Here is a 13116-nt window from a genome sequence, read left to right on the forward strand (position 1 = left end):
AAACTACCTTACAACTACCAGATTGGGGAGGGCAGAGCCAAGGGAATATCAGGAAACCCAAAGTCATTGGGTTTAGTCAACCATAAAGTCCCTCTATTCTCTGCACTATCATTTGTGAAAGCACATAAATGTGCTTATGGTTTAACTTCATTTGCATTGGGTTTCCATTGCTTATAGCCCAAAGTATCCTGTCTGATACACAGTGCTGTGGGTCTTTACCTCCACAGATGGATAATAGCTTCTGCTGTGTACTAGGCTCTTAAAGTAGGGGAAAAAAAAAAAAAAAAAGCAAATCTTTTTTTTAAAACCATTTTTAAGTACCTACCATGAAACAGACATTGTGTTACAGCATTTTACAACACATTATCTCCCTCAAGCCTTATGAAAATTCTAAGTGGGTAGATACCACTCATATTCCCATTTTGCAGCTAAGGAAATTGCTGATAAGTGGTAGAGCTAGAATTTGAACCCAGATCTGACTCCAAAGTCCATCTTTTGACCACTATCTTATGCCCACCTCCTGCTAATTACTATTATTACAGTATTACCATTTTGCAGGTGGGGAAACTGAGGTTGAGAGAATTTTTTAAATTGCTATATCTCTAATGCCTTGCACACTGCCTGCCACAAAGTAAGTGCACAATAAACATCTGTTGAACTGAACTGAACTGCCCAAGATAGGACATGGGGCCCATGCCCAGGCCAGTCTCCTTCCAAGGGATGCCCCTTTGGCACCTGTCCTGGCATTCTACAATGACTTCATTCCAGGGGATGATGAAGTCCAAGGACTCACTAAAATCGTTAGGAAAAGAAAACATGTGGTGGAAGTGATACTGTTCCCGATGTGCTATTTTGCCTTTTTGAGAAAAATATGAAACCAGAGCAGTTCAGTTGCTCCATGCATTTCAGAGCTCTCTCTGAGGCCACAGCCACACCCTTAAATGCCAGTGTAAACCAAAATGAAGAATTCATGGGTCTACCTGCAATTTGACCTCCCGCAGGCTTCTAGGATGTGACTTGCTAAGGCCCTAGAGGCTACAGGTAGCAAATACTGCTTTTGTTCCAGGGCTTTGCATTTGTCGAGTTGATTGCTTTGTCCATGAAAGTAATCCTGTAGGTAAGGCAAGGCAAAGGATCAAGTGGAAACCCCTCAGCCTACCCCTCTCAGCCTTCCCAGACCCATCCCTCAGTGTTGCGGCTTAGCAATCCCCACCTTCTGCTCCAGCTCACTCGGCAGTTTGTTCCTAGAGAACACAATTCCCTTTCCTACTTCCCGGCCTTTGTTTGCTGCCCCCACTGCCTACGATGACGTTTTTCCCCACTGTTCACCTGGAAAATTCCTTCTCCACTACCCTTCATCACTTCCGCGACGAATCAGAATCTCTAGAGGTAGAGCCCCTAAGGAATCTGTACTTTTAAAAAGCTCCCTGGGCAATTCAGGTGATCAGCCAGCTTTGGAAACAACAGAGTAAACACACACAAATCCTTCAAACCACATAAACCCTTATGCTGGTTTCTGTTCTTCTACTCATATTCATGGGAACTTTCACTCCTTAACTTGAATGGGAACACAGAGCTGATGGCACAGAGGGGAAAACATGGCAAGAGAAAACTAGAAGTGGGGAGGGGAGGTGGTGGGATCTATCCCCCAGAAGGTTCTTTATACTGGTTTGGACCCTCTACGGAGAAAAGGTTTAGAAGAAGTTAATGGAAATGTCGAAGAGGGATTTCATGACATCCTGACAGTGGGCAGAGATTCAGGGCCCAGGTTACCTAGTGGGACACAGAAAAAGTCCCTCTTCCACACCCCAAAGGCTGCAAACATTGAGGTCATCCAGGGGAGCTCTTGTAATGGTAGCTGCTGCCACAGCAATTTCTCCCAACAGCTTTGGGGGAACAGGTATGAACTTGTGGGAACCAGAAGAAGAGAGGAAGGTCTAAGCAGATGTTACAGGGTGTGGTGGCTATGAGAATGCACCTTGCAGACCTTCTACTACAGGGAATGCAACCGATTAAGGGCCACAGTCGCTGGCTTTGAAATCTGTCTCACAAGCGCTCCAAGGCTACGCCTCCAGATGACTGACCGTCGTGGGCCAATAAGACACACCTGCTCCTGGGAGACGTGCAACTCCTGTTGGCCAACTTTGAGTTAGGCTCAAGAACTGTGTGGCAGTCTCAGCTGCTTCCGTCCAAACTTCTCTCCCTCTCTCCTTCACTTGTGGTCAGACTTGCATCTTGGTCTGATGATGCTCCCAGCTTTGCCCGGCTCTCTTCCTGTTTCCTTTCACACAGGCATTGCCACCAATAAAATCCTTGCACTTTTCATCTCACCTTGGCATCTGCTTCTCAGAGGCCAGGATAAATACATGGGTTGGACGTAGCTGATCTACCAGTTTTCACAGGCAGACAAGGCACCTTCCATGTATTCTCAAAATTACCAGGGGTGTCCTCTGACAAGCCTATTACGATTAGGGGGTTAGGGCTTAGAGAGCGAGGAAAAACTGGAGCCACACTTGGCTGATACACTTCAAAAGCTTTTATTGAAGTAAATTTCCAAAGCACAGATATTTGAAACAATTTGCAAGGACCCTCACTTTTTGCAGGGCTGTTTTTGGCTACTATTAAAAAAACAAACAAACAAACAAAAAACCACACACACGCACACACACACACATACCAGAGTTGCCCTGCTTGCTGCAGGGTCTCTTCGAGTGACGGACAGTTCTAAAAGGCACTGACCGGTGACACTGGTAGGGCCTGCCCTTCCTCAGGCTCCCAGCTCAGCCAAGACCCTGTCCAAGGGGTCCACAGACCAGTAGTTGTCATCCCAGCCGAGGAACCAGCCCACAAAAGAGGGAGGCTCAAAGCCTTGTTTCACGACAGTGATGGGGGTCCGCCTGTCCCGGTTGGCTGGGTCGGTCTCGATATACCGCTTAGCTGCAGGCACACAGGGAGGAAAAGGAAGCCCCAGGAATTTTTAGAGCCTCCCTCATCAGGAGGAGGTCTGTTCAGGACAGGAGTTACCACACATGGCATTTGGTCCTAATGTTCCTACAGCCACACCTTGCACTGGACACTCCATCCCTTACAGATGATGACACCCAAACCTCCTCCACCGCCCTGCCCAGGAAACAGTACACAGGAAGGGACAGGTTTAAACCTCCCGCTTCCCAAAGCTCTCAGTCTCTCTTTGGATATATCATTTTCTCTTGCTGTCCCCAATTAGAAGATATTAAAGAACTAGCTTTTAGGTTCCCTGCTCCCAAAACAGAGCTATTCTTCTACAAGAAACCAGCTCTCTAGCATCTGAACCCTGAGAACTTGAAGCTGCTTCCCATCTACTCCTTCCTTCCCCCGTTATTCCAAGGGGCTTCCTGAAGGAACTGATCTGTCTTTCGCTGCTGTAGGCAGAGCTTATGAGGGGCTGCCCAGAGAGGAGGAAATCCCCACCTCACTGACGCTAACTCCCAGACCCACACAGGAAGCTGCTCCCACCACACCATCTGCAGCACACCCAAGGCAGACTTGGGTTCTCACCAGAGGTCAAGGCTTCTGTCTTCTCCTCTTCTTGAGAATCCTTCCCAACCCAGACAAAGACCTGGAGGTGAGACATGAAATAAAAGGTGAATGAGACGTGCTGACCAAATTTGCTGCCTGAGGGAGAATGGTGGGGTTCCAGGTGATAGACTGGACAGAGCCCACAACCGACAGAGCCCAGGGGCTGTGAGTGGAGTGATTTGGATCAGAGGTTACAAACAGGTGAGCTATAAGCAGGTTTTGCTTGTCCATCCACTGCTGTGGGTTGGCCTGCAGTGCCTTTTAAAGTAAATTTAGTTATCAACCGATTACACAAAACTCTAGATTTTCAACTTCTCTTAAAAAACAATTGGAGGATCTGGCAGCCCCAGGCCTTCACCTTCACTTGGATGAAGTTGAGCAGTGACTGCCCCCATTTGGATGGGCAGTTCCACTTTGCTTCAGGCCCCACCATTCCTTAATGTCTCCCCATCCCAGCCTGCTTCGCTCATTAATACTGCCAGCCAGGTGCCATCGGGCACTGAGTTTGAGATCCCTCTCTAGAAGTTCACAAGTTATTCCTTTAAAGGTATTTATTTCTTCAAAAAAATGAATGGTCAAATACATGCTCACTCATTTATTTATCCAACAAATATGTATTGAGAGTCTACTATGTGCTAGTCTCTATGTGTCTTGGCCAACATGGGTCTGAAGCCTGGTCTAGAAACAAATGGAAACTATAGGCCAATTCCCTTATGAACATAGATGCAAAAACCCTCAGTAAAATACCAGAAAATTGAAGCCAACAGCATATTAACAGAATTATATACTATGACCAAGTGGGATTTTTCCCAGGAATGCAATGGTGGTTCAACATAAGAAAATCAATCATTGTAATACACATTAACAGAATGAAGAAAAAAACATCACATCATCTCCTCAATTGATGCAGAAAGGGCTTTTTGACAAAATCCAAAATCCTTTCATCATAAAACCACTCCAAATAATAGGAACAGAAGGAAACTTATTCAACATGATAAAGGGCATATATGAAAAACCCACAGCAAACCTTATACTTAAGTGTGAAATGCCGAATGCCTTCCCCCTGGGTTCACAGACAAGACAAAGGATGCCTGCTTTCACCACTGCTATCCAGCACGGTACCAGAAGTCCTTGCCAGAGCGATTAAGCAAGAAAAAGAAATAAAAGGCACCCAAATCAGAAAAGAGGAAGTAAAACTATCTCTATTCACTGATGACATGATCCTTTATATAGAAGATCTCAGAGAATCCACAAGAAAACTAGTAGAACTGATGAACAAATTCAGCAAAGTTGTAGGCTACAAGAAAAACATACAAAATCAGTTGTATTTCCACATACCACTAAAGAATATATCAAAATAGAAATTTTTAAAAATCCCATTCACAATAGCTCAAAAAAGAATAAAATACATAAGAATAACTTGAACTAAGGATGTGAAGGACTTGAACACTAAAAACTACAAAACATTGCCGAAAGAAATAAAAAAACCTAAATAAATGGCAAGACATGGTTTTCAGTGATGGTAGCACAATACTGTGAATGTAATTAATATTCCCAAATAGTATACTTGAGTGTGGTTAAAATGAGTCCTGAAGTGTACACCTAATTTGGTTCAAATGGGAAATATTTTTGCAATAAAAAGTTAAAAAAAAAAACCCAACTCGCCACCACTACCACCATTTTAAGCCTTATCACAAGTTTCATTACATAAGAAATTCTATTAAGCTGGTTTTTATGTATCTATTTTTACGTATATCTAAAATATTATTTTAAAGAGCACTTGTCATCAATAAAATGGTATTGAACATTAATACCAAACTTCATTGCTATTATTTATTTATAAATGTGTTCCCTACTAAACGGGAAGTCCCTCCAAGCCAGGTATTGTGCCCGTTTTGTCCATCATAGGATTCCTAACACTCAGCACTTTGCCTGGAAGATAGTGGTGCTTAGTAAATGTTTGCCCAGCAATGAACAAACAGATGAGCAATAAATTAATTAGCTGGTGGATCAATCAATGACAACAGCTGAATGGCTCAAGGGGCTAACATTTTGGGATTGACTATTCAACTGGGGATCCCAAGAAGCAGACCAGCGGGTAGAGAAGAGTCATATGCTTCCACAGCCATCTTTAACCCTGACAACTCCGGGAGAAGCCAAGTAGATAGGAAGGGGTTATTACTGACTGCCCTCCCCCATGAGAACATAAGCCCTGTGAGGGCAGGGCAATGTCTACTTCGTTCACTACTCTATCCCCAGCACCTGAAACAGTGCCTGGCATAAAGCAGGCAGTCAATTAATATTTGTTGAGTGAATGAAAGGCATTTTCCCCTACTAAGTGCTACACAAAAACCTTTCCTAGAAGATAAGGCAGAGAAAGCCCAGAGCTCTCTAAAACAGAAGGAAAGGCACTTCAAAACCTCCAGGTGTCACTGGGCAGTTTATGCCTGCATGAGACACTGCCAATTTCAACTTTCTTTACCAACAGTTTTAAAGTAAAAGTTCACACTCCCCTAAAGCCTGGGAGAGGATGATGAAGGCCATCAGATTTGCATTTGCAAGGTGCTTTTACCTGCAACTCGTCTTGTTGGATTATGCAAAGTAGGTACCCATTTTGCAGATGAGGAAATGGGAGCTCAGAAAGCGGAAGTGACGTGCAGTAAGTAGCTCAGGCACTTTTCCAGCAACACCCTGCACTGCCTCTTGTAAGCCCTTCTGGTAGCTGATCCCAGAGCTGGAAATCTAGCTCCTCCCATCCCCTCTGTCCTTCACCCACCTGGTCCCAGGTGTCCAGGAGCATAACGTCATCAGTGGCCAGATCTTCCTGCATGAGCTCGCCAGGAACCTCCTCGATCTGGAAAGGAAAAGGGGGTTAATGAAAGAGCATCAGGGAGAAATGTTCCCTCCCTTGGGTAGTATTACCCTCCTTCCCCCCCCACAAAGGTAAAGGCTGGGAGGCTCCTTCCTCCAAGCTGTGTGCTCAGAACTGTTTCCCCAGCCCATTTTGCAACCTGCCCACCGAGGGGAAAACAGAGGTATGACCTCCACAGGGGCTCACCACAAAACGTCCGATCTTGTTGGAGCAAGCAAAGAGACGAGGAGGGTGGGCGTCCATCTTCTTGTCCTTCAGCCGTGGGGACGTGCGGTAGGGAGCCTTTCCACCCAGGGCCTCCCAGAAGCTGTCTGTGAGGGGAAGCCACCGTGGTTGCCTGACTGACAACACGACCTCCCGAGCCCTTCTCATCAGACCCTGGGACAAACTCTGCCCAAGCCCAACCAAATCCCCACCCTCCATCTTAAATTCCCAAGGTGCCAAAGATGGAAAGGGCCTGGGAGAATTTGAAGGTGATGAAACGGAGGCCCAGAGAGGGCAGAATTGGCAGTGGACTACTTCTGGCTCGAGACTGATGACAGCACGGCGGGATGGGGATAATGATTTCTACTCAAGAAATGAGGTGACTGAGGCTCAGAGAGGTTAAGCAACTTGCCCAAGATCACACAGTTGCACATGGTATAACCAGGATGCAAATCTTCTCTGTCTGACTCCAAACTCCACGTTCTTTCTGGCGCTATCCAAGATGGTAGCCACAGGCACATGCGATTATTTTAATTTTAATTAATTAAAATTAAAGACAATTCAAAATTCAGTTCCTCAGATGCATAAGCCACTTTTCAAGTGCTTGATGGCTTCCTGTGGCTAGCGGTTACCAAATTGGACCTGTGGTTCTAGAGCATGTCCATCCTTGCGGAAGGTCCCGTTGGGCCCTAGACCAAGCTACACTTTCCCTCTATTAAGGTTATCAAACAAGAGGGAATGAAACCCAGTAGCTTTGATCTTTGCAGAAGATTGCATAACATGGTGTGACTGTGATTGTGAAAACCTTGTGGCTCACACTCTTTTTATCCAGTGTATGGACAGATGAGTAGAAAAATGGGGACAAAAACTAAATGAAAAGTGGAGTGGGATGGGGGGGATGGAATGCTTTGGGTGTTCCCTTTTACTTTTATTTTTATTCTTATTTTCATTCTTTTCGGAGTAAGGAAAATGTTCAAAAATTTACTGGGGTGATGAATGCACAACTATATTATGGTATTGAGAACAGGTGATTGTGTACCATGGATGACTGTATGGTATGTGAATATATCTCAATAAAATTGAATTAAAAAAAAAAAGAGGGAATGAGCTCAAAGTAACAGCAAAAACGAATGAGGGCTGGCACAAGGAAGACCTTCCTAACCTATGTTTTCGAAACAGAGCAGGCTGGTGGCATTTCTGTGCACAAGTATTCTAATGATTAGTTGACACCACTGCCCTTCCAATGCTGTTACCCCTTCCCACAATCTTTCAAGGCTTCCTGGCAAGTTACTAGCTCTTCCAGCAACCTCTGCCAGTTGCCCCAGCTCACACTGAGTTCCCATTTCTCTAACTCCTGGAGGCCACCACTGAGCACAGCCCTCGTTTTAATCCAACATGTTTCTATTGAACATGCATTGGGTGGCAGGCACTGGGGAGGGGCAAGGATATAGAAGTCCCCAAAGCAAAAAGAAGAGACAACCCAATAGCTTCAGTCCCCAGAGAGCAATGGGCCCCTCCGTCCCCAGCTCCTACCTGGCTCGCTGCCTTCTGCCACCTGCACAGGCTGGGCCCGCAGCACTTTGAGCAACTCCTGAGCCCCCTTCTTCTCTGCCTCACTGGCTCCTGCACCCACCCAAAGGTAGGCAGCCGAAGGAGTTTTCAGGACAAAGACATCATTGGAGTTCAATGCACCCGCCTTAGGGATCACCTGGAAGAGACAGTGCTCAACTAATCAAGAACCAGACAAAAACCCTGGTCTTTTCACAGCCCAGGAGTCCTTGCAGCAGGGCTAACTCTTAGGTAAAACCTTGCAGGAACACACCCCACCAGGTTAGAGCATTAGTTGACAACCATGAGTTCACTAACACACTGCGGCTAGCCAAGAGGATCCTAGAATTCTGGGCTGCATTAACAGAAGTTGAGGGCACAGAACTAAGCGAATGTAGTCTTGATCTCTCCTGGGCTGCTCACACCATTCTAGGTGATTATGTCCAGGTCTGCACCCCTGCCACGAAAGGGCCAGTGGCCAACTGGACTGCAGTCAGGAAGTGTCTGGCTGTGTAGAATGAACTAGCTTGAAGGGAGTGAGCTGCCCATTTTGGAAGGCATGCAAGGGTCACTGGGCATCCTTGAAACAAAGGGAAGTCTATGATATACAATCTTGCTTCCAGGGTGCTTAAGTCCTTCACCCAACTCCAGGGCTCTGTGCCCAGAGATCTGCATATCTATGCTGGGAGGTTTTAGGAGGACCAATCCCTCCCCCTGATCTAGGACCTGGGCATTACCTCAACGGCTCGGGTGGCTCCAGAGCTGCTGGCCCGGACCTGGAAGAGTCGGGTACTGGCAGGGGCCGTCTGCCCACCTTCACGGGAAGTGCCACCCTTGTAGATGATCATGGGCTTCCCGCCGAACAGGCTCATGAGGTGGGCAGGCTCCTTGCCTTGGACCACACGGCTCTGGAAGGGAGGGAGATTGAGTCAGGGAAGTAGGGGGAAGTATCAGTCCTTCCGTGGAGCCCTGGGCTCACCCCCCACCCCAGCCAGCATGGCCCAAGCCCACCCCCCCAAATGAGGCACAGGCACCAGGCAGGGGAACAGGAGCTCCAGGAAGGCTGGCGACAGTGTCGTTGTCTACGTTCCCCCTGGGCACTGCCTCTGCAGCCCTCTCCCTCCCATAAGACCTGCCCTGCTGACACTGAGTCTGGTCCAAGAACCAGGAGAGCCCATGTTTGCAAATATTCCCTTAAATGGAAGCACGGGAATTATTCATGGACATTCCTCCCAGATGGTGACATCAGCCCCTGGTATGAAAGCCAGTGGAGTGGAGTGAATGGAGCTTACTAGATCTGGAGAGACCCCCCCAGATGCAGGCTGTGGTCAAGGGCTTGGTGGAAGGAGGGCAGACAAGGGGAGCTACACTAAGATTTATCCCAACTTCTTATGTCCCATGTGCCCCCCTCACTTCAGATAAGATTGGTGGCTCTGGTTAATTACATTTAGAAGATAATCTCACATGCATGTTGGGTGTATGTGGTCGCTCCCCGCCATGAGCCACCTCTGCTCGAGAAGCACTCAAACCCCAGGACCACCCCAACAGTGAGAACTTGGGCATGTAATTCAACCTTAGGTTCTCCTCTGTAAAACGGGCCCAAGAATGGTACTCCAAGTCTGTTGTTGGGAAAAAATAAGGCATCATCATCTCAATTGGTGCCTGGCCCCCAGAAGGACTCCACTCATACTGAAAGTCAGGGCACCAACCCCAGATCCAATGCTTGAGCCCTGAGCACTCAGGCTCTGAAGACGCAGCTGAGGGTAGGATGGAGGAAGGAGCCTGCCATGGTCTGGGCAGAATTCTTGTCTGCTTCCCCAACATCTCCCCAGTCTAGTTTTGTTGCCCGCTAGGGCCACAGAGCAGCCTTTTAAACCCATAGATTCCTTCATGTCAGATTTATCATTCAGCGATTTCCCATTTTTCTCAGGATCAAGGTCAACATCCATTCCATGGCCTCATCTTACGGCACTTTCCCCTTTGCTGAAATACCCCATCCTCCCTCCCGCCTCAGGGCCTTTGCATATGCTGTTCCTGCAGCCAGGAATGTGCCTTCCTTCACTCTTTGCCTGGCCAACTCCTACTCATGCTTTAGGTCCCAACTAAAGAGTCCCTTTCTCAGGGTGACCTTCTCTACTCCAATTAGATCCTATCTGGGACTTACGTCCTGAGATACATGTCTTCAAAATGCATGGATCAGGGGCTCACTGTGTGTCAGACAGGGATCTCAATACTTTACAGATGTTATTTCTTAACCCTCACAGCAATCCTGTGAGATAGCGGCTGTTATAATCCCCATTTTGAGAAAATGGAGGTACAGAGAAGGCAAGTCACCTGTCCAAGGTTTCCCAAAGGTGAAGATAGAATTCAAACCCCAAAAGATTGGCTGCAGAGTCCATGCTCTTAACTACTCCATCATGCAGCCACTCCTACTATTCTCATAATGTCATTTCATTCAGTGTGTGATTACCCATTAATTTGTATGCATGTTTGTTGAATGTCTAACTCCCACCTACATTGTAAATCCTATCAGTGCAAGGATGGTGGCTGTGGGTTCACTGCTACAATCCCAGTGTCAGGCAAATGGAAGCCCTGAATAAATATGTGTTGCTGGAATGAATGGAGAGATGGTTGGCTGGCTGGCTGATGAATGGATGGATGGACAGACAGATGAATGGACAAGGCCCAGGGTGCAGTCAGAGAGGCAGCAGGCTGGGCTCACCTGGACAGGGGTACCTCCAAGTTCCTCATCCAGCTGGGCGGTCAGGATGGCAGAAGCAGCGACCTCATCCTGGGTTGACTGGGCACCCTGCCTGGAGGAAGAAGTGATACTCAGCATCCAAATTGCAAAGAACCCTGAGCCACTCCCTTGCCTTGGGTCTGAGAAACCCACCAATCTCCACATTACAGGTGGTGAAACCAAGACACAGAGAAGGAAAGGGACTCTCTCAAGAGCAACCAGGGCCAGGAACCAAACCAACATTCCACACTTCCAGCTCACAATCTTTTCTTCTTATGCAGCATAAAGAATGGATTTCCTTCTCCAAAATGTCCTCCATAGGGGACTGGATGGTCATCCCATCCTGGGCAGCCACAAGAGAAGTTGCTCTGAAACTCAAGCCAGGGACATGGAAAGGTGACCAGGACATTTCCCCTGGGTGGATAGCAACAGTGACGTGAGCCCATTTGCAGGAAAAGACATTGTCAGCTTGGACTCATGTGGACACATGCAGAGAGAGGTCTGCACAGACATACACCAAAAGGTCCATGGTGATTGCCCTGAGAGGTGCGATATAGGGGATTTTGGCACTCCACCTCACTTCTTCCTATATTGTCTAAGTTTCCTATAATCAATATAAACATATAAACAAACAAATCTGACAAATCAATCTGCTGATAAACTAATAAAAACAAAGTGTCTTCTTTTGAGTTTTGTACCAAGTGCATGCATCACCTAGTCAAAAAAATAATTTTTACAAACTGCTTTTAAAAGTCTGGGGTTCCCTCCCCCTATTCGGGACATGGCTCCTGGGGTATAAGTCTCCCTGGCAATGTGGGAAATGAGTCCCAGGAATGAGCGTGGCCCTGGCATCATGGGATTAAGAATGATTCTTGACCAAAAGGGGGAAAAGAAATGGAACAAAAGAAATTTTCAGTGGCTAAGAGATTTCAAATAGAGTTGAGGGGTCATTCTGGAGGTTACTCTTAAGCAAGCTTCAGCCAGATATTACAAATTGCCACAGTATGCTAATCCCCAACAACAATTTTCCTGAAAACCCTAAGGAAAACCCTGGGCTCTATCTAAGACTCTATAAAAGTTTTTCTTAGTAAGTTTATTTTTTCAGAAACTTAAGGCCTCCCAGATTGTTCCTATGCCAGATAAGCCCTGAAATCCAGAGTTACCAGTCCCTCCAAGAACATCAACCAGTTTCATTCCTCTACCCCATAAAGTCAACAGCTCTTTCCAGCACAAAGAAGTTAAACCGGTCATTGCCCAGATATCCCTGAAGATTGAGAGAATGATTAAATGAGAAGAAGGAGTTGTAACTGAGAAATTAGGATTTAACAAATGATTATCATGACTAACTCATTATACAGATATTTCTTTTTAGTTTCTAGTGTATTAGAATAGCTAGAAGGAAATACCAGAAATTGTTGAGCTGTAATCCAGTAGCCCTGATCTTTGACAACGATTATGTAACAATACAGAAAAAAAAAAAAAGTCAGTTGTATGGCTCTACTTCTGGATCCACTGATCTATATGTCTATCTCTGACAAGTCTACACGTCTTAGTTAATCTACCTTTATTGTAAGTTTTAAAATTAGGTAGACTGCAATACTAGGAGACAATATGAAAGGGGGCAGTGGATAAGAGGTATAGGATGTTTGGGGTTTTCTTTTTTCTTTTTATGGAGTGATGCAAATGGTCTAAAATTGATCATGGTGATGAATGCACAACTATGTGATGATACTGAAACCACTGATTATATACTTTGGATGGACTGTATAGTGTGTGAATATATCTCAATAAAATTACATTTAAAAAGAAGACAACCTACAAGCAGAAAAAAAAAGTCTAGGGCTGTCAAATTGAAAGACATTCTATGAAATGATCAGTATTCCTCAAAAGTGTTAACATCATAAAAGAAAAGAAAACCTACAAGCAGAAAAAAGTCTAGGGTTGTCAAATTGAAAGACATTCTACAAAATAATCAATATTCCTCAAAAGTGTTAACATCATAAAAGAAAAAGAAAGGTGAGGAATGGTTAAAAACTGGAAAAAAATAAGGAGACATGATGGCTAAAAGCCATGTGGGATCCTAGACTTGATCCTCCACCAGAAAACAGATATTAGCAGGAAAACTGATGAAATCTAAGTAAGGTCTATAAATTAGTAACTAGCATTATATCAGTGTAAATTTTCTTGTTTTGAT

General features: G+C 45.7%; 1 protein-coding gene across 3 annotated transcripts in view; it reads right to left on the reverse strand.

Moving 5' to 3' along the window:
- Window positions 1–2521: 2521 nt before the first annotated feature.
- Window positions 2522–13116, reverse strand: part of GSN (gelsolin) — a 60685-nt gene continuing 50090 nt past the window's right edge. For all 3 annotated transcript variants that reach the window (XM_037851113.1, XM_037851114.1, XM_037851112.1), the window contains 7 exons: window positions 10905–10995; window positions 8920–9090; window positions 8168–8342; window positions 6617–6741; window positions 6335–6412; window positions 3538–3598; window positions 2522–2937 (listed from right to left, as the gene is read on the reverse strand). In XM_037851113.1, coding sequence (XP_037707041.1) covers window positions 2768–2937; window positions 3538–3598; window positions 6335–6412; window positions 6617–6741; window positions 8168–8342; window positions 8920–9090; window positions 10905–10995 — 871 coding nt within the window. In that variant the 3' untranslated portion in view covers window positions 2522–2767. The remainder of the gene's footprint in view (window positions 2938–3537; window positions 3599–6334; window positions 6413–6616; window positions 6742–8167; window positions 8343–8919; window positions 9091–10904; window positions 10996–13116) is intronic.

This window comes from Choloepus didactylus, chromosome 10 (assembly GCF_015220235.1).
Source record: "Choloepus didactylus isolate mChoDid1 chromosome 10, mChoDid1.pri, whole genome shotgun sequence".
NCBI classification, from domain to species: Eukaryota; Metazoa; Chordata; class Mammalia; order Pilosa; family Megalonychidae; genus Choloepus; species Choloepus didactylus.